Source organism: Melospiza melodia, chromosome 24 (assembly GCF_035770615.1).
Source record: "Melospiza melodia melodia isolate bMelMel2 chromosome 24, bMelMel2.pri, whole genome shotgun sequence".
NCBI classification, from domain to species: domain Eukaryota; kingdom Metazoa; phylum Chordata; class Aves; order Passeriformes; family Passerellidae; genus Melospiza; species Melospiza melodia.
The window spans coordinates 11645735-11670677 of record NC_086217.1 but is presented as its reverse complement, the minus strand read 5'-3'; the positions used below and the strand labels follow the sequence as shown (position 1 = coordinate 11670677).

The window sequence follows — 24943 nt, the reverse complement described above, 5'->3', positions numbered from 1 at the left end:
GGGGGGCAGCAGGTGCTGTGGGGATGCTCAGAGGGCTCCCAAACAGCCTCTTGGACTGGAAATGTGTGTTTTCCTTGTGGTGTTTGGAGCTGGGGTGGGAACCAGCAGGGGAAGGGATTTGAGGGTGAGAACCCTGGGAACAACAAATGCCCCGAGGTTTGGTGTAGTTGGAACTCTCAGGGTGCTGTTCCATGACCCCATTCCTGTGGAAATGAACACATGGGGATGTGGCAGGGGCTGATCCAGCACAAACCCCTTCCCTGTGCCTCCAGAGAGGATCAGCCAGACCCTGTGCCAGCCAGAGCAGGAGGACTCGGCTGGAAATGCTGCTGGGAAAGTGACTGCAGTGCTCCACACAGCTCAGGAGAGGAGGAGGAGGATGAGGAGGACACACAGCATGGGTCTGCCCAGCACAGCTCACAGCACAGAAATCACTGCATGCAATGGAAATCGGGGCCTGGCACAGCTGGCTGCTCCCCTGGCACAGCTGGCTGAGGGCAGCAGCAGCACTGCCAAGGTGTGAAGGGTGCAGGACTGGCTGGGGCCAGGATTTTGGGCACAAGGAGGGTGGGGATGTGCTCATCCCTTGGGAAAGGGGCACAAAGCACCACGTGTGAGATCACAAGCCAAGCAGGAAAGGAAAATCCACACAGATTTTATTGCTGGTGAGAGAGTTTTTGGTGCAGCACCTCAGTCACGGCACTACTGCACTCTGCAGAATAAAGAGCTCAGACTTTTAATTCTTGGATTTTTTTTTTTTTTTTTTTTTTTTTTTGCCCTTCATGCCTGGAACATGAGCAACCCTTTCCCAGACATGTCTGGGGATGGCAGGCTGCAACTAGCACTGCTGACTGTCCTGGTTTGCCCTTTGGGCACAGCAGCTCATCCCATGGAGTTTTGTTCCCCAGAACTGGCGTGTTGTGGTCTGAGCTGCTGCTCCAGTGCCTTCACACAGGTCCTGGCCAGTCCCACCAGTACAAACTGGGCTGGGCCAGGCACAGCTCTGAATTTGAAGGGAATGGTTCCTGGGGTTGAAGTGCACTCAGCTACAGCAGAATTGTCACATAATCTCTAATGACAGCTCAGGACAAGGTGTTGTCTCCTGTCCCAAACAGGGGATCTGGGACTCTGCAGCCTCCAGGAGCTCTCCTGCCCCCACAGATCCCTCTAAAGCTTTCTCACTTCACTATGAAAGCTGCCTGACCACGGAGGGGTGAGCACAGGCTGTCCCTGTCACCTCTGTGCCACACCAGCCGACCTGCAAAGCAGCTCCTCCTCAGCTGCAGCCCCAGCCAGGCCCCTGCTGCTGGGAATTCCTGCTGGGATGCTGCTCCTGGCTGCTCTGCTGCCTCCCCAAAGCTGGGGCTGCTCCCTGGCTGCTGCTCCAGCTCCTTCAGTGGTATTTTCTCCAGCGGTGCCGCTCTGCAAGAACAGGGAGGGAAAAAATTCCAGGGTCAGCACAGGGATTTGTCTGGGGGCTCCAGCCCAAGTACAGCTTCTGTTTTTGTGTTTGGAACCACCCAAACACCACCACATTCCTTGTAATCTGTCAGGAAATGCAGCTCTTGTTGGAACATCTCCTCCCTCTGCCCCGTGTGGGCTTTTCCAAGTGCTCCTGACAATCCTGGTGCTCTCCAGGGAGAAGCTGTGAGTCAGCAGCTGCTATCAGCACTTTTATTAAGCAAATTCCTCTGCCCACCTAGAGAATCCTGCTCTCTGAGCTCTGGGATTAAATGGGGAGTGTTTAAACAATTTAATTATTTCAATTATTCCAGAGCTTTAATTAACAGGGATGCTAAACAGACTTTCCAAGTGCTGCAAAAGGAAGAATTCCTGAAATAGGAAGCCTTCACTGATCCAGAGCTTTAATTAACAGGAGTGCTAAACAGACTTTCCAAGTGCTGCAAGAGGAAGAATTCCTGAAACAGGAAGCCTTACTGAAGTGCTGATAGTTCCAGCCATAGCTGAGCAGGCAGTAGCCAGCCAGGAGCATGGAGATTCCAGCAGGTCCCCCCTGCTTCACGTGGATGTACTTGGCACAGTAACTGCCCCAGGCTGTTGGGAGAGAAAGGAGAGGGGTAAATCATGGGCTGCTCTTGGGAATTCACTGCTTCCCTGTGACTTTACACAGCCAAAGTGTTGGGGAGGTTTGTTTGTTTATTCCCAGCGCCAGAGGGCAGGGATTGCTGGGATGATGGATGGGAAGGAATTGTTCCTTGTGAGGGGTGAGGCCCTGGCACAGGTGCCCAGAGGAGCTCTGGCTGCCCCTGGATCCCTGGCAGTGCCCCAGGCCAGGCTGGATGGGGTTTGGAGCCACCTGGGACAGTGGAAGGCAGGGGATGGCACTGGATCATCCTTCTGGTCCCTTCCAGCACTCCGTGATTTGTGCTTTGCAAAGATCCAGGCTGGCTATTTGAACAAAGTAAACCAGGGAAGCGGGATGGATGTGCCCCAAAAGCCAGGAGTTCTCACCTCTCTGCGCTGCTCCCAGCAGCCCCTGGGCAGAGAAGCTGCAGGTGCTGATCCAGGTGTGCAGCTCGCCCAGCCTCACCTCCAGCAGGGGCCTGTCGGCGAGGGGACCTGCAGGGTGACACAGCCTGCTCACAGCCACGAGGGCTCTGTGCTGGCATGGCACGGGATGTGCCTTCTGGGCTGGGAAAAGGAGAGGGAGTCACCCCTCACACACAGTTTGGGCTCCATATCAGCCCAAGACTCCATAAAAACATCACCCATTGGTGTTGCAGGCTGGAGGAGGCCCAGGTAAAGCTCCTTGGATTCTCCTGGATCCTTCCCTGGGCAAGCCCAGCATTCCCTGCCCCTCCTTTCCCAATCCCTGCCCTTCCTTTCCCGTTCCCTACCCCTCCTCTCCCATTCCCTCTGCCATTCCAGCACATCCCAGCAGGGAGGTTTTCATTACCTTGCTGCCCCGGTGCCAATCCACCCCTGGCTGTCTCCACCGTGATCCTCACATCCTCGTGGAAACGACTCCCTGGAAACATCCTCAGCCCTCCTGACTCGGGATACAATTCTGGAAACCACTCCAAGCCCCGGGCTGAGCAGGGGGGCTGGGTTTGGGGTGTGAGGGGCAGAGCTGGGCTCAGGCTGGGCTGGGTTTGGGGTGTGAGGGGCAGAGCCAGCCCCGGGGCTGTGCCCAGGCTGGGAATAGGCTGGGTTTGCAATGCCAGCCCCGGGGCTGTGCCCGGGCTCGGAAGGGGCTGCGTTTGCAATGCCAGCCCCGGGGCTGTGCTCACGGTGGGCTCGAGCACTGCCTCTCCCCGCAGCCCCAGCTCGTTCCCGGCTGTTCCCCGGCCGTGAGCCCCGATGGGCTCCGCCGGTGCCAGCCGGAGGCTCCGGGGTTGCAGAGCACACACGGGGGGTTCAGATCGCTCCCCTCCTGCCCGGGGTTTGTCTCTTCCCTTCTTCTGGACGAGGTCACCGGGGCTGTCGCTGCTCTCAGCGGGCTCTCGCGGTGTCTTTGTCGCCTTTAAGCCGCTTTTCCCTGCCTTGGAGCTCCCGCTCCCCGCCGCTCCCTGGCTCGGCGCCTCCTTGCTCCGCGATTTCGGGGCACATTTGCGGGGAGCGGGGCCGGGCTCCGTGCGTTCCCCGCGGCTCCGCGGCTCCTTCTCCCGCACCACCCTGGCTCGGTGCTTCTCGATCACCACCTTCACCCCTTCCCGCAGCCTCTGGGGCACATCCTCCACCTCCTCGGGGTGCAGGTCCAGGCTGCGGGCCACGTCCTGCACCGCGCCGGGGCCGCAACCGGGGGCGGCAGGGCCGGTACCGGGGGCCGGGTGAGGACGCGGCGCTGGGCTCGGCTCCGGGGCGCTGCCGCTGGCGGCGGAGGGCTGAGGGTTCGATGCCGGCGCCGCTCCCGGTGCGCTGGCGGGGCTCGGGCGGGCACCTCGGGCACTGCTCGGGACGGGCCGCGCGGCGCTGCCGGGGCCCGGCCCGGGGCGTGCTGCCGGTGCTGCTTTGCAGTGCGGGAGGTGCGCGCGGAGCCGCTTGAAGGGCCGCCCGCAGTGCGGGCACAGCTCCGTCCCCGCCGCCATCACCGGCGTACCGGAACCGCCCCGCTGACGTCACAAAGCCCGCCCGCGCGGCGGCGCTGTGACGTCACAATGTCCCGGCCCCCGCCCCGGCGCACGCCGTGACGTCACGAGGGCGAGGCGGCGGAAGCGGCGGACGCGGCGGAAGCGGCGCTCGGGGCCGGGCAGGGCCGCGCTGCCGCCCCTCAGCGCGGCCTCCGCTCCTCGGCGCGGCCCGTCCCGCTCAGCGCGGCCCCTCCGCCCGCCCCGCCGCGCTCCCGCCCGCCATGAGCTGCCGGCAGCCGCTGCCGAGCGAGCGGGGAGCGAGACAGAGGTGCGTGAGGGCGGCGAGGCCCGAGGGAGCGGGGGGAAGGAGCGGCCGCGCTCAGGGCAAGGGGAGAGCGGACACCGAGCGCTCGGAGGGTTCAGTGGGGCTGCGGGGGTCGGGCAGGCTGGGGGCGCTCCGGAGGGTGAGGGGATGCGGGGGATGGAGCTGAGGGATCGTGGGGCGGGTGGGCACCGAGGGGCTGAGGGGGACCGTGGAGTCGGAGAATGGGGTGGAAAACCCTAAAGCCCGTCCTGTGCCACCCCTGCCATGGGATGTGGGGGAGAAATCTGAGGGATCGTGGGGTAGGTGGGAGCTGAGAGGCTGAGGGGGGATCATGAGTCAAGGGATGGGGTGAAAGGGACTCCTAAGCCCATCCTATGCCACCCCTGCCATGGGATGTGGGGGAGAAGCTGAGGGATCGTGGGGCGGGTGGGCACCGAGGGCCTGAGGGGGGATCATGAGTCAAGGGATGGGGTGAAAGGGACTCCAAAGCCCATCCTATGCCACCCTTGCCATGGGATGTGGGGGAGAAATCTGAGGGATTGTGGAGCAGGTGGGCACTGGGAAGTTGTTGTGAGGGATCGTGGGGTCGGAGAATGGCGTGGAAGGGACCCTAAAGGCCGGGCCGTGTTCCCCCTACCACGGGATGTGGGGAGGAAGATGAGGGATCGTGGGGGATTGTGGAGTTGGGGAATGGGGTGCAAGGAACGCCAAACGCCACCCCGTGCTCCCCCTGCCATGGGCACAAACACCCAGGGTGCCCCAAGCCCCGAGGTCGCTGCAGGGGTTGGGGAAGGAAGGAGGCAGAGGCTCCAGAGGAGAATCCCGGACAGACGGACGGCGTTCGGTGCCTGCCATTGAGGGATGGGGAGCAGCGAGGCAGCTCCGGGCTGTAGGCGTGGGCCAGAGCCTGCCGCGCAGAGAGGAGCCGGTTATAAATACCTGTGAATGCCTCCCTCGAGTGTGTTTTGACTCATCCGAGCACGGGTTAATTTTAGGCACACCAGAACGGCTCCATCCCGTGTTTTTTTGGATCCTGGCTGACTCGTCGTGTTTGTGGGGCGGGGAGGAGTCGTTTGATGTTTGTGTGGGAATTCTGGGAGGCTGCTGGGGAGCAGCAGCTGCTGTGTTGGTGGCACAGAATCACCAGTCGTGGGCTGGCAGTGGCCTTCAGTGCCATCCAGTGCCACCCCAGCTTGTCCCAGCTCCTGTCCAGCCTGGTCGTTGAGGTGTTCCCTTTATCTCCTGCCATCTGGGAATATCAGCACTGTGCTCCTCCCAGCTCTGCTTTGCCTCGATGCCTGCAAAGATCTGGATAGAAACGGGGTTAAAACCTGCACCCACCGTGCCAGACAGTGCAAGGTGCCACGAGAGGGTGGGAAATGCATCAGAGACAGGGAAGAGTTTGTTTTGCACAAGGTGTTTCCTGACAAAACCTCATTTGGGAAATGTGATTGCTTTGGAATGTGACTCCAGACAGAGGGGAGAGGCTGAAGAGTCCTTGTGGGGTGGTGAGATCAGGTGAGTCATTGGAGATGTGCTCAGTGCCACTCGTCCCAGGGCTGTCCCCAGCCTGTCAGGTGTCACTCTGAGCCCAGGGATTATTTCTGATTATTTCTACATCTGCAAGGCTGGCAGTTGTTAAATGAGGATGGTTTTAATCCAGGTCCCTTAAACCGATAGGAAACATCTTGTGAGGAGCAGGATCCTTCTCTCTGGGAAATGTGGGGGCCCACAGCACCTCAGGGGGCTGGGGACACCCTGCCTTCATTTGTCCCTGCATTTCTGGGTGCCTTCAGAGGACAGTGAGCTTTCTTTCACTGATCATTTCCTCTCCCTGCAGGAAGAGGAGGAGGAATGGCACTGAAGAGGATGGTCACGTTCCCCAGAGCAAACGTAGCACCAGGAGCTCTGTCCTGCAGGACTCGTGGGACACTGAGGTGAGAGCCTTCCCAGCCAAAGCCAGGCTGCACTTCAATATCTGTGCATTTATTTCCATTTTTATTTCATAGCTTTGTGTTTGAGGGCGTGAGGTTTGGCTTGGTGACATCAGAGATTGAAATCAGTTTGGAAATCAGCATTTCCAGTGAGCCTGGTTATGCCTGGCCTGAGTATTTCTGGGAGGAAATTTCAAATCCTGCCTTGCAGCACCCAGGGAAAGAATTTCCAGGGTTTTGGTTTTGGTTTGGGCTGAGCTGTGCCCAGAGCTGGGGGGATGTGTCCCTGTGCTCACTGTGCCTGACCATCAGCTTTGCCTTTGCTCACAGGGAGGTGATTATTTGTGGGAGAAAGACAAAACACATTCCAGACAGGCCTTATCTGATGTGCAAAAAATGCTCTGGTAGAGCTGCTCAGTTTAAGCAAGACAAACTCAAAACTCATTGGGTTTTTTTCTCAAATTTTCCTTTTTTTTTTTTTTTTTTTTTGCTGGATGTGAGATAAACTCTTGTTTTCTTACCCCTCACCAGACATGTGTTTTCTCAGTGTAATTTGAGATTTCTTGTCTTAAAAAAAAATAAATTGCTGATTTCCCAACTGCTGCCAGATGTCACCTGGGTGAATCACCTGTAAATTCACTGTGAGCCACGTCCTTGTGTTGTAAAACATTCATGGAAAAAGGGTGCAGAGCACTCTGAAGTTAATGAAATTAATTTCTTTGAAGGTTTTGGACATATCCTCAGTTTTTTAGAGCCTCCTCGCTTTGAAGGTGGATTGTAATGAGCAATTACAGTCTGAATTATTACAGAATTATCTCAGTTATTCAACTGTTAATTGAAAAACAGAAAACATTTAGTTGCTGTGTAACTTGGAGCTCTTTTACAATCTGGAAATGGGTATTTCTACATTCCTGTTGTGAGGGAAACTCTCTGTTAACCTGGACAAGTAGATTAAGTGACAGGAATGCTGGAAATGCCCTAAGAGCTGCTCTCCATCACAGAGGAATCCCCTGGGATGGAAGCTGCTGTGTTTTCAGGGGGGAACCTCTGCATTTTGGGGTTTTTTGGGAGCAGCAGCCTGCTTTGTGCCAGCTGACCCTGGATCACTTGTCCCACAGGTCAGAGCCCTCGGTGTGTGTAGGGTGGGTAAAGCCAAAGCAGCTTTGGCACGGATTTAGTGTGGCACTAATGAAATTAAGGATATCAGGAAATGGTGAGTGCCAGAAGCAGCACCTTGGCTTGCAGTGTGAGCACCTGGTGATGGGGCAGGGCTGGCAGTGCCACACACCAGGGGTGACAGCAGCCCTGGAACGGCTCAGCCTAACACAGACCCTGCTTCTTGCATGCCCTTGCCTGGTAAAGCCTGGTTTTAACTCATTAAACCCTGGTGTGAGGCAGGGAGGAGCTCTCCCTGCTGAGGAATGTGGGCACAGCTTCTCAAACAGCACTGAACAGAATTCCCAATGTTTTCTCCTGATGAATGGAGCTTTTTTTGCCTTTTTTTTTTTTTTGGCTTGTTTTTCTTGTCAGATCCCTCAGCTGAACATGCCCAGAAATTCAAGCCACGAGATTAAACCTGTGTTATCCTAACATTTGGTTAAGGACTTCCTGTGCCAAGGGGAGAAATCCTTGTGCTCATTGTGCACGAGTGCTCCCCATTGGTGCAGCTTGGAAAGTCTCAGCCACTTTGCAACACTTGCATTTAGTTTGTTGTGTGCAAAGACACCTCTAGCTGGTTGAAATCCCCCCTGGATTTGGGATATGGCCTGGAAAAGGGGAATGGGAGCAATTTGTGACTTCCAAGAGCACAGGAGAGTTGCTGTTCATCACAGGGCATTGCACACCTGCTTTTTGTGAAACATTACCCAAAGTCCTGATTCCTGTGGGCTGTTTTGGTTCAAACTGACTGTTCCCTCTTGCAGAGTGAGGCCTCTTTGAGAGCACAGCCTCAGGGTGGGCAGTCAGGCAGGGTTTTAAACCTGATGGCAGTCAGGCAGTGTTTTTTGCCAGGATCTCTTCCCGTTATTTTTGTCTTGCACATTTTGCTCTGGAGAATGAGGCGAAGGGAGGTTTTTCCTCAGTGGCAGTTCAAAGTTGGGCAATTCTGTGATGTTACCCCTCAGTCCCTGACTTTGCTCATCCCCATCACATCCAGTTCCAGAGGATTTGCTGTTTTCTGCCTCTGCATTGTCCTTTCACCCAGGACAGGCAGCACTTCCAGCTTCCCCAGGATGGAAACAGATTCTCTTCAGTCTCCAGCAGTGCTGCTTTTTGGCCACTTGCTGTAAGGATGTGCCATTCCTGGAGAAGCCACTCACAGGTGACACAATCCTCTGTCCTGGGCTCAGTCCATGGCCACAGGGCTGCAGCTGCAGCCAGGGTTAAACATTAGCAAGGCAGAGCCTTTGCCATGGAATTTCCCTTCCTGTTCAGCCTGTCCTGCCTTTTCCAGGAGCTCAGCTGTGTTGTTTGCCCTGTGTTTGGTTAGAAATCCATTGCTTGTCCCCAGATCAGGCCAGGAGAGGTTGCAGTGGATCCTCATAGGGCAATGCTGGGGTTGCAGTGGATGCTCCAAGGGCAATGCTGAGGTTCCCAGCTGAGCTCTGCAGCCTGGGCAATCCCCAGTGCAAACCCTTTGCTCTGGTTTTCCCAGGGAAGGAAGCGAGTCTGAGTGTTCTGGCTGACCCTTTCCTTCCTGAACAACTTCTGCAAACCCCAATTTCTCACGGTTCCTCTTTGTTCTGGGCAGGAGTGGAACACTGCTGGGTTCTTGGCACAGATCAAATCAAAGTTCTTGTCCCCCACTATCCAGGGAAGGGCTGCTCTTCAGTTCTGACTAAAACCAGGCCGTGGCTCTGTTGAACTCCTCTTGGAAGGCATTGAGAGCAGCAGGGGTCGAGTGGCTCTTTCTGCAGTTGCTGTCCCGAGGGATTGTCCCAGATCTGCACATTTAACAGGACGTTTGTTTGTTTTAAAACTTGAAGTGTGATGTTAAGGGTTAATGAGCCCAGTAAACCTTGAAGATGCCCTTTTGATAACTGAAGTATTCATAAATATTGGTGGGCTGCATTTGATAGCTAAAGTATTCATAAATATCACTGGGCTGCTTTCCTTTGCCCCTGTAAAGCTTTGGTGATGCCTGTCTTGCTGACTTGATGACTTTAAGGATTCTTTTCTTGTCTGATTGTAGTCCAAATGCGTTTCAGAACGTGCACCACAGCCTGGGGACGTGGTAGCTGCTCCATGTGACGTGGGCAGTGATGAGGGGGTGCCAGTGCTAGTGAACCTTTGCCTTAGAGAACTGGAAATAAAGAGGGCCTGACCAACCCCCCCGTCACAGCCTGAGGTGTCAGAAGCACGTCCCAGGACACGCTGCCAGCTCTGAGGTGCACACAACACTCACTGCTAACAGCTGGAAGATGTTTGTTGGGATGTGAAACGCGAGCAGCACGCCAGGCCAGCTTCTCATTTGGATTTTTACCTTGATTTGCAGAAGGTGGCTGTAACGAAGCCCACTAAGGAGCGCAGACTAAAAGGAAACAAAGTGTCCTGTGCGGTGGGTTTCTCTCCGAGGCTGCTGGGCCCCCTCGGCATCGCGTGTGACCCTTTGTGCTGCTCTGCAACAGCAGCTGCGCTGCCCGGCACACCCCAGCTCCTCCCTGTGCTGCCGGGGCTCTCTCCCTCTCTGGTGTGGGCACCGGGGCTGCTGGCTCCCGTGGTTCCATCTCTGCTCCCTGGGCAATGACCCCGCTGTGTTTCTCTCCCCTCTCGCAGCCCGGGGCCCTTGGCTTGGCTTGCTGTGCTCCCACAGAGCTGAAGCGTTTTTGGTGCTTAGCACAACAAAGGAATTTGTCAGGGTTGGATGGTCAGGATCGATGGTGGATCAGGGCCGGGGGGAGGGTTGTGTTCTACCCAAACATCCCCAGTGCCTCCCTGGGCACTGCACACGCTGCTGGCTGTGTGATTTACTCCTGACACACTGCTGGGTATGTGATTTACTCCAGACATGCTGCTGGGTGCAGTTTGCACCATTCCTGATTTACACACACAGACACTGCTGGGTGCAGTTTGCACCATTCCTGATTTACACACACACACTCACTGGGTGCAGTTTGCACCATTCCTGATTTACACACACACACTGCTGGGTGCAGTTTGCACCATTCCTGGTTTACACACACACACACTGCTGGGTGCAGTTTACACCATTCCTGATTTACACACACACACTGCTGGGTGCAGTTTGCACCATTCCTGATTTACACACACACACTGCTGGGTGCAGTTTGCACCATTCCTGGTTTACACACACACACACTGCTGGGTGCAGTTTACACCATTCCTGATTTACACACACACACTGCTGGGTGCAGTTTGCACCATTCCTGATTTACTCCTGGTGAAGCCCTTCTGGAAGAGGTGCTGACTGGTAAATCCCTGAGGATTTAGTGAAATTTGTCCTCTTCTGATGTGGCCACAAAGCTGTGACTTGTGTGGCTTAATCCTTAGAAAAATATCGATTTTTTTTTTTAGCTGCTGTCACTTACTCTGTCTGCTTTGATGAATCATTTATGGGGTGGCAGAGTAGCCACTTGCTGATTGACTCACCCAGATATTTGCAGGTCCTGACCAGCAGATCACACAAACTAAAACTGGAACTAATGGAACCTTTCCTTAGCAGCCCTTAAATGGTGTTTTATGTCTTTGAATCCCTTATGATGATGGCAAATGCTCTTCCAGCCATGCCCATGAAATGTGGTTGTCCTAAATGCTGGCAAATGAGCCCTGGCCTCTTATCCCAGTCAAATGCTGAGTTCTTTTTCCTGCATGAGCAATTCCTCAGTGCCTGTTGCTCTTTCACTGTCATGTTCAGTAAATTGGTGTGGAATTGCTGTGGAACACTTCCAGTTAACTCTGCCATGGAGCGTTTGACTGGGAGAAGAGTATTGATGGTAGGGTGTTCAAAGACTTCAAGTGGGTCTTGTGTGCATTTGTTTCTCACAGCTCTTGCTTCGGATGCTTCAGATCTCACTTTGGGGTTGCCTTGTAGGAAAGAGCTTTGCATGGTGCTCCCCTGAAACCTCTAGTGCCAACCCTGCCCTGCCTGCACTGGCACTGCAGCTCCCTGGCAATGTTCTTTATTTTCCAATTCTCGGATCACCCCAGCAAACTTCACTAGTGCAAACGTGGGCTTGGGGGCAGAGCTGAGGGGTTTAACTGGGGAGGATTGAAATCCAACACCCTGGAGGCCACTGCACCCCAGCTGAAGGCTTGTCCCTGTGACACTGCTGTGGGCAACAACAACCTCTCCGTGCCAAGGTGGATTTAATCAGTCCATGGGGCTGGAAGGGCTGGAAGGGTGCAAGGGAGGGGTTTATCCTAAAGGTTTGTGGCGTGAGGAGGAAGTGTCTGATGTTGCTGTTCACCCTCTGTGTGTCCCAGTCCTCCAGCAGCGACAGCGGCAGCAGCAGCAGCAGCAGCTGTAGCAGCAGCAGCATCAACAGCCCCGACAGAGCAGAGTCCAGCCTCAACCCCAGGATTGCAGGATCCAGCCCTGTCTCCTCCCAGCCCTTCCACGAGCAGTCTGCACTAAGCCAAGGTCCTTACTTCCACATCAACCAGATCCTGAAGGAAGCCCACTTCCACAGCCTACAGAGCCGGGGACGCCTCCCTACATGATGACCCAGCAGCTCCCTGCCTTCTGTGAAGGGACAGCACTGTGTAGATTTGATATTTCAACTTCAAAGTTTGTTAAAATGGAATTGCACAAAATTGCCTGTTGCCTTTTCAGTCTATATTTGAAATAACAGGTTAACAGGAGATTGTTTACTTGTGGTTTGCTGCACTATTGCAATGCAAAAGGGGCTTTGAAGCAATTTTTATAGGATTCTTTTTGGGGTGGTTCTAAAGTACGTGGCAAGAGGAGACTGAGGAGTCCACATATGTGTTATAGGATTGCAAACTGTCCAATTCCAATCGACTGCCTAATCTGTTAGCAAGTTGTTGCTTTCTGTAAAGTTCTCTTAAGCGTTCCTCTTCAGTTTTATAAGTCTTTTTTTAATTTCAATAAACTAGTTAAAAAATGATTTGGCAACATAATTATTTGAGCATTTAGAGTTAGTGAGAGCAGGAGCAGTGAGTGCAGGTGCTTAGGCCTGTGAGCTCCCACCCAGCTCAGGGTGACGAGGTTTCTCTCATGAGCCTCAGTGCTGCAGGACTGGCAGGGAAATGTGAAATCAGAGCAGGACAGGTCGGGCAGGTGCTGCAGGGGCCTCTCAGAGCAGGGAGGTGGTGCCTGGAGGACACAGGCATCTCACCCTGCTTCAGCACCCCTTCCCAGCTGTGAAATGTTTTGTTTTCTGTTAGTGTGTAGGTTGTTTTGGCTTTTCTCCCCTTTAATTTGACTGTAACAATGTGAAGATAGGAGGTGAAAGAGCAGCTCCACCTCTGCTGCAGCAGCCAGGGGACAAGGACAATCCAAGCTGTGCCTGCTTCCCGTGCCACGCCCTGCTCTGAGGAGGGGAATCCTGACAATCCCGGAGGTGTCACCGAGGGGACAGACAGACAGACAGACACATCTCGGTGGAGACAAACAGCCAGAGCAGTTTTATTGCTGCTGCCTCACTTGGTCATGCCCGAGAGCCAGCCCAGCTTGAAGAGGGACGGGGCCGCCGCGTCCTCGTCGTCGGTGAGGAGCTGCCGGAACAGCGAGCCCGGCCGGGCCTCGTCCTCCCTGGGCAGCACAGCAGCTGCAGCCTGGCCCTTGGGGGACACAAAAGTGACTCCGACTGTCACAGCAGCCCCGGGGCTCCCTCTGTCCCCTCAGCAGCACAGGGCAGTGGCACTGCTGGGGGAGTGACACACACACACACACACCTCGCTGCTGCTGGCAACAGGCACTTGGCAGATGTCACTCAATGCTCATAAAACCCCAAGGAACACTCAGCAAAACCCTCACACAGCGTGGTAGAAGCACAGCTGGTGCCCCTGCAGGAGCTGTTCCTGGAGAACTGCAGATTTTAACCTCTCCAGAAGAGTTTTAGCATTGAAGGAGGAGCAAGCATCTGTCAGGGATGCTGGGGAGTGTGGCTAGCACAGGACACGGGTGTGCTGAGCACAGCACAGAGCTCAGGGGACTGACAGAACGAGGCAGACACCACTGCACACTGCTATGCTCTAGTCCAGCTGAGCTGTGAGAGGTAAGGAACACCTTTGCTGGCAAGTTCTGGGCTTTTAAACACCCCTTGTGCTGGGTCTGGCCCTTAAGGGCTCTGAGAAATTGAACATCATCTCAAATGACACTGGTAAAACCAGGCCTTGACCTCTTTGTCTTGGCTCTTACCAACTCAACAACTCGTCCCAGTTGCCAAGACCAGCAGGGATAGATTGGGCTGGTAATAAGTAAAGGAAACACGAATTGCTGCTTGCCACATCACTGAGGTGTTCCTTGGCTCTCACCCAGCACACAGAGCTCCAACAAAGCAGATGTTTTAAACTGGGGGAAATGGAGCAACAGAAACATTGGCTGCTACAGCTCAGCACCAGGGGAGCAGCAGCAGGACAGCCTCACTAGGCTGGGGTACCTGGCCAGGCCTCCTCAGGTTACAGGGCAGCATCCCACTGCAAAGGAGTTCAAGCATTAGCTGCTGTCCCTCAGCCTTTCCTGCAGCCCTCTTTAATGAGCTTTGATGCATTGCCCTCATCCTTGTCAACCCTCACTGCCCCTGCAGTGGTTTTTGCCTGCCACAGAGCAGTGGCCCCAAAACCACAGGGGCAAAGGCTGGGTGGGGTTTGGACAGTCCTGGAGAAATCCACCCCATCCCCTGCTGTGCTGCCCTAATGATTCATTTTACTGAAAATAAAAATCAGGTGAAATAATGTTTGGCTACTTTCTTCTTTGCCCATAAACTCCAGTGTCAGGGGGACAATGAACACTGGGAAAATATTCCTGTTTTTACAGCTCACTTCAAACACCAACCTGGACTCTTTCTGTGCTCCTGGCAGTGGACTTGCTCTTCCTTGAGCTCGACATGCTCAGTGGCAGGAGTCCAAACCTTAAGAGATGGAAGAAAGAAATGTGGGAAGCAGCAAATTCCAGAGCAGCTTCCTAGGGGCAGGAGGATGCCTGGAAGAGCTGGGTGCCTCACCTGATCTGGCTGGATGCTAAGGGCAGGATGTTGTGCAGCTCCTGCGAGCTCAGAGCGCCGCCCCTGCTCGTGTACTGGTTCTCTGTCCCAGTCAGCAGCCCAAAGAGAACCTGCAAGGCACCAGCAGAGCCTTGGATTTGGGGAGGAGAAGCTGGAAGGCAGCAGGATTTGGGGAAGGTGAAAGGCAGCAGGATTTGGGGAGGAGAAGCTGGAAGGCAGCAGGATTTGGGGAGGAGAAGCTGGAAGGCAGCAGGATTTGGGGAAGGTGAAAGGCAGCAGGATTTGGGGAGGAGAAGCTGGAAGGCACCAGGAGCTGTGTGGATCTGGGGTTCCTGCAGAGCTGACCCCACAGTACGTGGTAAATCCACTGCACACCATCAGCACTGAGTGTGAGCAGGAAGTGCCTCTCTCCCCCCTCTTAACCCTGGTGTTTAATCATTCCCACAGCTGAGTCCCAGACCTGTTTCAGCACCACTTAACCCAATTAGTGTGGCACAGGCTCCAGAGAATCCTGTTAGATAAAGTTCAGGCAGTCCCACAGCAGCGGGGCCGTGCAGCCGGCTCAGCCAGCTCCTCTTATCTCCAGCTGGCACTGAGCACTCTTCCCCTTTGCAGGCAAGTGCCAGTGCTTATCTCAAGGCACTGAGCAGCTCAAAGCCAGCCCAGCTGCCCTGCTGAAGGCATTGTGCAGTTCCCTGCTGTCCAGCCCTGCTCCCCACCGAGGTTCTCTGCACCAGGCGGTTCAGGTTGCTGTTCAGGTGTGGGGTGAAGACATCCAGGTCAAAGGGATCGATGTGTCCCTCCAGGAAGTCGATGACCTTCTCAATCCTGCAGGCAGAGCAGAGAGCTCCTGTCAGGGGTGACATCCTGGTGATGCCAGCTCTGGAGCAGCCAGGGATTTCCTGTCTGGGGTGACTGAGCACAGCAGGAATTACTCAGCACAGGGGCAGCTGCCCCAAGGGTTCCCAGCTCTTACACAACCCAAACTGCTCCCCGTGGCACCTCCCAGGGCTTTGACTCTTGGCTGGAAGCTCAACTGCTCTGTCCAGGGGCACCCTCTGAGGGTATCCTATGGACACCTGGCCCCAGAACCCTCCTCTGGTTTGAGGATGAGCTCAGTGTTTGTGCAGTGTCAGAGCTTGGAGCTTGCACTGGTCCAGGGCCCCCCAAAGCCCTGCTGGAGGATGTGAACCCCAGAATGTGCCATACCCGGAGTCCTGCTTGATCCTGCTGGGTTTTGTGTCCTCACTCTTGGCTGTCAGGATGATGCTGAGGTACCTCAGGTCGTAGAGTAGCTGCAGGGCTCTGCTCTGGGTCAGGGGGAAGCTGTCTGGCCTCTGCAAACAGGACAGGCAGGAATGGGCTCCTCCCTGGCACAGGGCACGCTGCCCAAGGAGCAACATCTGAGAACACCAAGGCCAAGGCACAACCAGAGTGTGAAATCTGGTGCCTGCCTTTCCAGGGTGTTCCCTTTCCAGCTGGCAGGACAGGCATTGTAACGCTGTCATTTTTCTGTTCCAGGAGCTGGATGTGCCCCAGCATTCCCAGCCACCTCCTCCCTCCCATCCCTCAGCCAGGTACCTTCTCCTGCTTCTGCTCCACCAGCTTCCCATAGGCAGCCAGCACCTCTGCCATGCAGCTCCTGAGCAGCTCCTGCAGGGTCACCTTGGGCAGGGTGTGCCCACCGACCCTGTTCACCTCCTGGCACAGGCTGAACAGCAGGCACTGCACGTGCCACGAGGGCTGGGCAGAGAACAGAGTTTGTTTGCAGCTGCTCTGTGAACTCCATTCCCCTCCACATCCCTTCTCCTGCCTGGTGGGAGGGTCCCACTCAGAGCAGCCACAAAGCTCTGCCCCACAGCTTGGCTCAGGTATCTCACAGGGTCTGGGGTACTGACACCCCGGATTTTGGGTTACAGCGGCTCCCAAAGCCCCCAAAAGATTTTACCAGACACTGAGTGCAGTGAGAAGAGAATTGCCTGTTAATCTTCTGCCCACCCACTCCCTGGGGGTGTTCTTCCCTCACCTCCTGGGCCTCCTGCATTCTCACCCAGCTGCTTTTCCCCTCAGATAACAGAATTCACTGCAGAAGGCTCACTGCATTTCCCTGTCCAGCCCCTCCCGTGCTGTGCAAACACAGAGCTCACTCCAGGCCTGGCTCTCGTCCCCTCTGCCACCTGCTCTGTCCCTGTGAGGCCCTTCCTGTGCCACCACCACACCCTTGGGAAGCCTCAGCTCCCTCAGGATTCCACAGTCCCACTGCTGCAGCCCTGTCCTCCAATGCACCCAGCTTCCATGGAACCTCTGTGTTTAAAGCAGGCCTAAGTCCTCCTCTGGCTCAGTTTTACAGGATCTGGGCCAACCTTCCTCAGAGATAAACAGCAATAATGACCTATTTCCTTCCTCTGACCTCTGTCCTCACGAGGTGAGTATCTCAGAGAGCACCACTGAGTGTTTGTCCCCTGCTGGTGACACCAAACACCGTCCCCAGCACTCAGCAAGTGGTTCTGGAGCCAGCTGGGCTCCTCCCTCAGGCTGTCTCTCGTACCTGCACTGGCAGCCGGATCTTGGATGTCACACTGCTCCCAGACTCGGTCTCCTCCTGGATTTCAATCTCGTCCCAGTTGGTGGCTGTGGCCAGGACAGAGCCAGCTGTGTCCAGCAGCAACGTGTGGGTGAAGCACTGAACCAGGGCCTGGAGCACAACAATGAAAGTCCCAATCACAGGACACTTCTAACAAAGCCAAGGCCACCCTGCCTGTGACCTGCTGCACCCCTCAAAGTGACCCTCATGAACACCAAGCCCCTGCAGCCACTCTGTGACCAGGCAGCAGCACAGGGAGCTCTGGGCAGCCCTGGTGATGAAACCCTCCCCAAAACCACCTCTGAGGAGGGAACTGCTCCTTACTTTGGTGACAGCCGAGCTCCAGAGCTGGTAAGCCACCAGGCTCTGCTGCAGGAGCTCTGCCTTCACCCCCTGCCACTTGGCCAGCTCGGGGGGCACCTCCTGGGCCTTGCCCTTGCCCAGTTTCTTGGCAGAGCGCGGCTCCTTGGGCTCGGCGCCGCCCGGCCGGCCCAGCACGCAGCGCTGCAGGTGCGGGCACAGCTCGGGCAGGGCCTGGCACAGCCTGGCCATGAAGAGCACCGCGTTGAGCCTGGCATCCCCAGGGGCATCCAGCTGGCTCTGGGTGCTCTGGAGCTGCTCCTGGACGCAGCCCAGGAGGTGCTGGACGCAGGTGACACAGCTGTCACGCAGCAGCTCCTGCACGGTGCCGGCGTCGGCGAAGCGGTCAAAGGCAGAGCGCGGCGGCTCCTTGGGGACGGAGTCGTCCCCGGGGAGGTAGGACAGGACATCCTCCAGCCTGGCCTTCAGCTTGGAGTCCAGCGTGGAGCAGAAGCTCTGCACGCACGGCGTGAGCACCTGCGCCTTCATGGCCAGCCCGCTGCGGGCGAAGGGCCCGCGCTGCCCCACGCTGACCCACGCCGCGTCCCCGGGCAGGTCCCCGGGGCTCTCCGACCACAGGAACAGGGACACGTCGTGCTCCAGCTGGATCTGCTTGCTCAGGGCACCGCTGCCACCTTTGGCTTCCAGCTCCTGCAAGGCTGCAGCCAGCAGCTGCTTGGAGCTGCTGGAAATGGAGTCGAAGCCTTCCTTGGTCAGAGTCTGCAACGGAACCAGGAGAAAAACCAAATTCAATGGGACACTAAAACCCACCCTGAGTGCACTGTGAGCCGGCTGAGACAACTCCTGGGGGAGCACAGCAAGGCTCCCCAGGGCTCAGCACCCACCTGCAGCCTGTCCAGGAAGAGCTCCTGCAGCAGCTCCTCCCAGAAGGACACAGGCCTGCCCAGCAGGCGCCGGCACACGGCCTCCCAGCTGCGGCTGCTGGACTCGCTGGACAGCAGCTCCCACACGGCATCACGGATCCCTGCCAGCCCCTTCATGCTCTTCACGTACACCAGCAGCGTCCTCACCCCCGTCCTGATGTCTTCACTGCACCTGCAGGCAAAGTTTCACCCCTGTGAGCAGGTGAGGCCCTGGCGCAGGGTGCTGGGTGTGCTGTGCTGCCTCTGGCTGCGAGGATGAGGAGGACGAGGGGATGAGGAGGAAGCAGCCAGGCTGGGACTGCCCTGTCCCACTCACATGTTGATCCACTGCTGCAGGGTCTCCCTGAGGTACTCCTGGCTGATGGGGTGTGCCAGGGTCCGCAGGGCCGGCTGGAATTCCACCACGGACTCGGGCAGGTACTTGAACCAACTGCTCAGCTTCAGATCCTCCTGCAGCACCCCTCCTCTCCCTGCAGGCACAGCCAGGCTCAGCCCAGCACGGGCACCCTGCCCTCCTGCCCGCACACCTGGGCAGGTGCAGGCCTCACCTGCGGGGTTCTGGCCCGTGCTGCTCTCCAGGGTGGAGAAGAGCAGCCCACAGGGCAGGGCTGGCTCCGGGGGCACCCCCTCGGGCACGGTGTAGAACAGAGCGTGGGCCTGGAACAGCGTGGTGCTGAGCAGCTCCATCAGGGAACACACCTGGGCCTTGATACCTGCGCCTGCAGAGAGGGGGCTCTGAGCCAGGGCAGCCCCTCAGCACGGCTCAGAGGCACTGGAGGCCCTTCCAGGGAGGGCTGCAGGGCAAAGGACTCAATGCCCCACCTGCCTCCCCAGTACAGGTGGGCTTGGCCAAAGCCCCTGACAACTGGTAATCTTGGTGCTGTTTTGCAGTGTCCCTGTCACCATGAGATTTATGGGAATCTCCCATCTTCCTATTCACCATTTTCTCATTTATGGGACTCTCCCATCTTCCCAATTTATGGGACTCTCCCATCTTCCCACTCACCATCTCCCCAATTTATGGGAGTCTCCCATCTTCCCAGTTTATGGGAATCTCCAATCTTCCCATTCACCACCTTCCCAATTTGTGTGACTCTCCCATCTCCCCATTCAGTTTCTGGGGCTCTCCCCTCCCTGCAGTGGGGGCAGCCCGGTGGCACTGACCGTGGTGGGGCTGGTTCAGCAGCTGCTGGATGGCCATTTTCCTGGCCAGCAGGAAGTCAGCCAGGGCCTGCCGAGGGGAGCTGTCCTCCAGCAGCATGATGGCACACAGGGCTTCTGCCACGGCCTGCTCCGAGCCCGTGGGGCAGCGCAGCAGGGCCTTGCTCTCCTGCAGGACGGTGGATCTGCCGCGGGAACCAGCTGCGAGTCACTGCCCGAGCCACGCCACGGCTTGTGGGGGACTCTGCCCACTGGTATCTGGGTAATACAGGGCTGGGGAGATGTTTGAAGTGGAATTTTTTTGGGTTGGAAAGGATCTCCCTAAATCAGTCCTGTCCTGTTACCTGATGGAGCCCCCAGGATGTGCTGCTGGCCACGGGATTTTCCCTCGCATCCCTCTGTCCCTGCCTGCCAGCTTTGCAGGGCACCCCTGGGGCACTGTGCCACCAGCCTGGCACCTGCCCTGGGCTCTCCTGTGGGACCCAGGTGACAGAGCCTCCTGGCACAGGCCAAGCATCACTCTCCCACCATGCTGCAGCTGATTTCTGTCCTGCCTTCCCTGGGCTGTGTCTGAGCCACTGACAGCGAGTGCTTTGGGCTGGGAGGGAACTTTAGCATCCGGCACTTCCAAATCCCTAAACCAGGCAAATCTCATCCAGCTTCCAGCATGGGGCACTGGGACACTCCCAGGGATGGGACAGCCAAAATCCTCTGTGTAACCTGAGCCAGGGCTTCATCCCCTCCTCACCCAGCCCTTCCCAGCCGCTCCGTGCCCGTTCCCGGCTCACCGGAGGTGGCTGGCCGCTGCCACCTGCCGCAGCAGGATGGGGAAGCGGGCGAGCACGGCGCTGGAGCGGGCTCGGGGCGTGTCGAGCTGCAGCTGGCGCCGCAGGTGAGCCCCGAGCAGGTGGAGCCGGGCCGCGGGCAGGTAGCGGCCGCCCTCCACCGCCCCCCAGACCTGCTCGGGAACCTCCAGCAGCAGCTTCAGCTGGGCTGCAGCCCCGTAGAAACTCTGGTGAGCCGGTGGGCGAACCTGGAGGGGGAACACGGGGGGATGAGGGGGTAGACAGGGGATAAAGAGGGGCAGAAATATGGGATGGGTGGAGAGAATGAGGTGGGAAAGGGGGCAGGCAGGGAGATGAAGTGGGGGGAAATGAGTGGGTCCAAGAGGGAAAAAAGGAATGGAGGAATAGACAGGGGGATAAAAGAGGGGCAAAAATACGGGATAAGTGGAGAGAAGAAGGTGGGAAAGGGGTCAAGCAGGAGTAGGGGGAAATGAATGGATCCAAGGGGGAAAGAGGGGATGGAGGAATAGACAGGGGGATAAAAGAGGGGCAAGAATACGGGATGGGAAGGTGGGAAAGGAGCGGGAGAAGGGGCCAGGCAGGGAGATGGAGTGCGGGAAAAAGAGCGGCTCCAGGGGGGAAAGAGGCCCCGCGGGGTTCCGTGGCCGCCCCGCTGTCGCTCACCGTGCCGGCGGGGCCGGGCCGGGCGGTGCCGCCCCGCTGCAGCCCCCTGACGGCGCCCAGCAGGCGCTCGGCGCTCCGCCGCATCTCGGCGATGGTGTCGGCCGCCTCGATGAGGTCCCGGTAGCGCTCGCCCACCATCTGCCGCAGCTCCTCCCGCTTCTGCTCGATGCCGGCGCGCAGCCGCCGCTCCACCGCCCGCAGCTCGGCCGCCGTGTGCGCCTCGAACAGCGCCTCGGCCTCGGCACCGCGCGCCGCCATCGCCGCCACGACACCGGCACCGCCACCGGGCCCGGCCCGCACCGGCGGGGCCGCCGCCGCCATCTTGGGCACGGGAAGGGGACGGCGCTTCCGGGCGTCACCGCGGGGCGGCGCCGCCATCTTTGGGCCGGGCACCGGGAGGGCGGCCACGACAGCACCGCCATATTTGTAACGGGCACACGGGATGCGGCCGCGGCAGCACCGCCATATTTGTGCCGGGCACAGCTGCACCCCGGTGCCGTTACCGTGGCAGCGCCGCCATCATTGTGTCGGGCACATCCAGCCCCAGATGTCGACGGCAGCGCCGCCATCTTTGTGCCGGGCACAGCCACACCCCCTGTGCCGTTGCCATGGCAGCGCCGCCATCTTTGTGCCGGGCACAGCCGCGTTGCCACAGCGACGCGGCCAGAAGGGAGCAAACGCCGCTTTGTTTATTTTATTTATAGTTTGTTTGTTTATTTAATTGCGTCTTCTTTCTCTTCCCCGTTTCCCGGGAAACGGGTCGGGCTCCGCGGCCTGCGGGTGCCGCTGTCACTCCGCACACACCGGCAGGTTTCGCCCTCAGGGCGCTTTGGGCTGCTTGGTTCCAGCGGGGCTGGGGGTGTTTGCCCATCCTCTCCTTCCAAAAACACCGCTCTGAGCAGCGGGATATTGCCCCAAAATCCATCCAGGGTGGGATGGAAAGGGATTGAGCTTTAAGGTCCTTTCTAGCCCTGAAGGGAGAGGCAGATCCAGAGCCAGACGGGATCCAGCTCCACGGGAATGCTCTGCAAGAAGAGCGGGTGGGCTCGGGTGTTTTATTAAAATCCAGTTTGTGCTGCAAATTGAGATGGGAACAAAAAGAATCCCAGGTGCTTTGTTTTATTTTTGTGGGCAGTGTTGGTGCTGCTGGGCTGCACAGCTGCTCAAAACTGAACTTTTTGTTTATAGGAGTTGATAAACTCTGCTCCCAGGGACAGGACAGGGGGAAACTGCCTCAAACTGTGCCAGGGCAGGGGCAGGATGGACATCAGGAGGAATTTCTGCATGGAAAGGGCAGTGGGGCAGTCCCCATCCCTGGGTTAAGGGATTTAAAGCCGTGTGGATGTGGCACTTGGGGGGGAGACAGTCCCCATCCCTGAATTAAGGGATTTAAAGGTGTGTGGATATGGCACTTGGGACAGTCCCCATCCCTGAATTAAGGGATTTAAAGGTGTGTGGATGTGGCACTTGGGGACAGTGGCCTGGGCAGTGCCAAGGTGATATTTGAGGGATTTTCCATCCTGAACAGTCCTGGGATGCTCTCACAGGGAGGTGCCCAAGCCTGGCTCGTATCCCGCTGCTCCAACACACACACACACACACACACACACACAACCAGAAACTGTAGGAAAATCTTTTATTTCCCTCCCCATGGCAGCCAGGAGCCTTTGCTGCAGGGAGGCTCAGTCCCACATCAGGACACTGAGGAATGATTGCTAGGGAGGAAAACAGGGCTGGGAGCAGGGACACGACCTGGGCACGTCCTGGTGGGCACAGAGCCACTGCCAGGGCAGGGACACAGGCATGGACAGGGCTGCTGGGGGCTGCAGAAATCACCTGGCAGAGTGGCAGCAGCCCCTGTGGTCCCTCCTGGTGCCACCAACGCCCTGGCACACGGGGAGGGTGCCCTGTGGGGCTGTGTGAGTGAAGAGAAAACCCCCCTGGGCACAGCCAGAATATACAATTTACATGTATTTACAATCAGACACGGCGTGGGGTGGGATGGAGGGGTGGAATCCATGGAGGGATAAAATCCATGGATGGAGGGATGGATGGATGGATGGATGGATGGATGGATGGATGGATGGATGGATGGATGGATGGATGGATGGATGGATGGATGGATGGATGGATGGAGTGGCCAGGCTTTGCATCCCTCAGCATCTCCTGCTCGGGACACAGCTGGAGGAGTGTTGCAATTTTAAGTTTCGATTTTTAGAAGTGTGAAATGTTTGTGTAAGAGGAGCATCCTCCCAGGCTGGCTCTCCTCTCCTGGCTTTTCACAGGCCCTGCAGCAGGCAGGGAGGGGAGCTGGAACCCCTCAGGATGGGCCGGTGCCAGGCTGGGAAGGGCATGGCAGGGCTGCCCTGGGCAGCAGCAGCAGCAGCAGCAGCAGCAGCAGTCAGCTCCACACTCAGCAGCAGCGAGGCAGCTCTGGGGTCTGCTGTGTCCTTTGCTGGTGATTCCCCTCGGAGCAGCAGCAGGGAGGGGATGGAGGCTCTCCCTGGGCAGTCTGGGATCAGTTCTGAGCCTGGATTGGGGGCTCTCCTTGCCCTCAGTGGGGTGTCCCACAAAGACAAAGCTCTTCCCACCGTGGCAGGGCGGGGAACCCTCAGACAGTGCAGCTCAGGAGATGCCTTCAGTCCAAGGCAGCGTGGAGCCAGCACGAGGAGCTGCAGAGCTGCTCTGGGAAGGCTCCAGGGGCAGCCCCAACCCCTGCTGCCCACCCGAGCAGGATTTGGCTCTGGAGCAAAGCACGGTGCCCAGAGCCGGGCTGGCTCCGAGGGGACACGGCGGTGACGGAGGGGACAGCAGGGATGTCCCCGTGCAGGTGGGTCCGTGGGACTGGGCAGCTGTGGGGCCACCCCTCACTCAGCCTCTCTGGGGAGGCAGTGGTGACGAGGGAAAGGGAATTGGTTCTCATGGGCTTCGGGGGGGCCTCGCTGGGACTGGAAAACTTCAGGAGTGACCCAGCTCCAGGCATCCTGGGGAGCTTGTGGCACACTGAGGAAAAGGGAATTGGTTCAGGAGTGATCCAGCTCCAGGCATCCTGGGGAGCTTGTGGTACACTGAGAAAAGGGAAATTGGTTCAGGAATGACCCAGCTCCAGGCATCCTGAGGAGCTCGTAGCACACCGAGGAAAAGGGAATTGGTTCAGGAATGACCCAGCTCCAGGCATCCTGGGGAGCTTGTGGCACACCGAGAAAAAGGGAATTGGTTCAGGAATGACCCAGCTCCAGGCAGCCCAGGCAGCTTGTGGCACACCCCAGCCCGTGCTTCCCAGCCCCTGGGGTTTGGGAAAACGCCCTCCCTGCCTCTCCAGGCAGGAGCTGTCACTGATCCCAGCCGGGGCGTGAAGCTCTTGCAGGCTCAGCCTCTTGGCTCTGCAGTCACCAGCAGAGATTCCTCATCCCGCCGGCAGCAGCCTGAGCAGAGCAGATCCAATCTGAGGTCAAGTTCCCACTAAAATCAAGTGGCTGGCAAGGAAAACTTCGTTACCGGCGGCGGCAGTGGCGGCGGGGCTGATGTTTATTAGTCAGCAATGAACAGCAGAAGGTTTTATTTTGCTGCTTTTACAGCACTGCTGGGCCCTGGCTGCAGCTCCCTCCCAGCACATTCTGCTTTCCTGCCCTTTTTTCCTCAGTGAGCTGTGGAGAGGCGGCCAAGGAGAGCCCTGGCAGCCCCCAGGTGCCCCTGCCCTGCTCCATCCTGCCCTGGTGGCCTTTGGGATGGTGGTGGCAGCGCCCCACACCCCTCATCCCTCACCTGCAGCCCCTGATGCCATCCCAGCAAAGCGGGGACACGTTTCAGATCCCACTCTGAGCACCCAAAGTGTCGCTGACAAAGCTGACCTGGGCAGGGAATTCCCAGGATTTCTGCATTTCCACATCAGACCAGCGCTGAGGGAGGTGCAGCTGCTGGGAACAGGTGTCCCCCCCTCATCCATCGGGATTTTGGTGGCAGGGCTTGCACAGACACGGCTGGGATGGGGTCAGATGGGGTTTGGCCTGGCTGCAGGTGAGTTCTGGGGGTCCACACATCCCCATCG

At 57.5% G+C, this 24943-nt stretch overlaps 3 protein-coding genes across 5 annotated transcripts; 1 reads left to right on the top strand and 2 right to left on the bottom strand.

Moving 5' to 3' along the window:
* Positions 1-382: 382 nt before the first annotated feature.
* Positions 383-4049, bottom strand: MTNAP1 (mitochondrial nucleoid associated protein 1). The gene is made up of 4 exons (XM_063176101.1): positions 2918-4049; positions 2473-2580; positions 1939-2055; positions 383-1422 (listed from the first exon to the last, which is right to left on the bottom strand). The coding sequence occupies exons 1-4, from the start codon at positions 4047-4049 to the stop codon at positions 1394-1396; spliced, it is 1386 nt and encodes a 461-aa protein (XP_063032171.1). The 3' UTR covers positions 383-1393.
* Positions 4050-4274: 225 nt separating this feature from the next.
* On the top strand, positions 4275-12376 carry VCF1 (VCP nuclear cofactor family member 1). 2 transcript variants are annotated; one of them, XM_063175886.1, is made up of 4 exons: positions 4275-4359; positions 6197-6293; positions 9784-9846; positions 11733-12376. In XM_063175886.1, exons 1-4 carry the CDS (start codon positions 4313-4315, stop codon positions 11967-11969), a joined length of 444 nt encoding a protein of 147 aa, XP_063031956.1. In that variant the 5' UTR covers positions 4275-4312; the 3' UTR covers positions 11970-12376. The 2 variants fall into 2 exon arrangements, with proteins under 2 accessions (XP_063031956.1, XP_063031957.1); XM_063175887.1 differs by lacking the exon at positions 9784-9846.
* A 493-nt stretch (positions 12377-12869) lies between these two features.
* COG1 (component of oligomeric golgi complex 1) lies at positions 12870-21273 on the bottom strand. Of its 2 annotated transcripts, XM_063175885.1 has the most exons (15): positions 20896-21153; positions 20215-20459; positions 19430-19611; positions 18814-18984; positions 18582-18735; positions 18227-18437; positions 17346-18101; positions 16986-17132; positions 16019-16180; positions 15647-15774; positions 15157-15265; positions 14438-14547; positions 14269-14344; positions 13874-13910; positions 12870-13052 (listed from the first exon to the last, which is right to left on the bottom strand). In XM_063175885.1, the coding sequence occupies exons 1-14, from the start codon at positions 21151-21153 to the stop codon at positions 13893-13895; spliced, it is 2727 nt and encodes a 908-aa protein (XP_063031955.1). In that variant the 3' UTR covers positions 12870-13052; positions 13874-13892. The 2 variants fall into 2 exon arrangements, with proteins under 2 accessions (XP_063031955.1, XP_063031954.1); XM_063175884.1 differs by lacking the exon at positions 13874-13910 and having other exon boundaries at positions 20896-21273.
* Between the last annotated feature and the right edge of the window lie 3670 nt (positions 21274-24943).

Excerpts from the sequence above, each read along its gene's own strand:
- COG1 (XM_063175884.1), bottom strand. The coding sequence starts at position 21,273 with ATGGCGGCGCCGCCCCGCGGTGACGCCCGGAAGCGCCGTCCCCTTCCC. Across the intron at positions 17,133-17,345 it reads GGAGCTCGGCTGTCACCAAA|GCCCTGGTTCAGTGCTTCAC; the intron begins GTAAGGAGCAGT and ends GTTGTGCTCCAG. Across the intron at positions 16,181-16,985 it reads AGATCCGGCTGCCAGTGCAG|CCCTCGTGGCACGTGCAGTG; the intron begins GTACGAGAGACA and ends TTCTCTGCCCAG.
- MTNAP1 (XM_063176101.1), bottom strand. The coding sequence starts at position 4,049 with ATGGCGGCGGGGACGGAGCTGTGCCCGCACTGCGGGCGGCCCTTCAAG. Across the intron at positions 2,581-2,917 it reads ATTGGCACCGGGGCAGCAAG|GTCCCCTCGCCGACAGGCCC; the intron begins GTAATGAAAACC and ends GTCACCCTGCAG. Across the intron at positions 1,423-1,938 it reads CTGGAACTATCAGCACTTCA|AGCGGCACCGCTGGAGAAAA; the intron begins GTAAGGCTTCCT and ends CTGTTCTTGCAG.
- VCF1 (XM_063175886.1), top strand. The coding sequence starts at position 4,313 with ATGAGCTGCCGGCAGCCGCTGCCGAGCGAGCGGGGAGCGAGACAGAG. Across the intron at positions 4,360-6,196 it reads GAGCGGGGAGCGAGACAGAG|GAAGAGGAGGAGGAATGGCA; the intron begins GTGCGTGAGGGC and ends CTCTCCCTGCAG. Across the intron at positions 6,294-9,783 it reads AGGACTCGTGGGACACTGAG|AAGGTGGCTGTAACGAAGCC; the intron begins GTGAGAGCCTTC and ends CTTGATTTGCAG.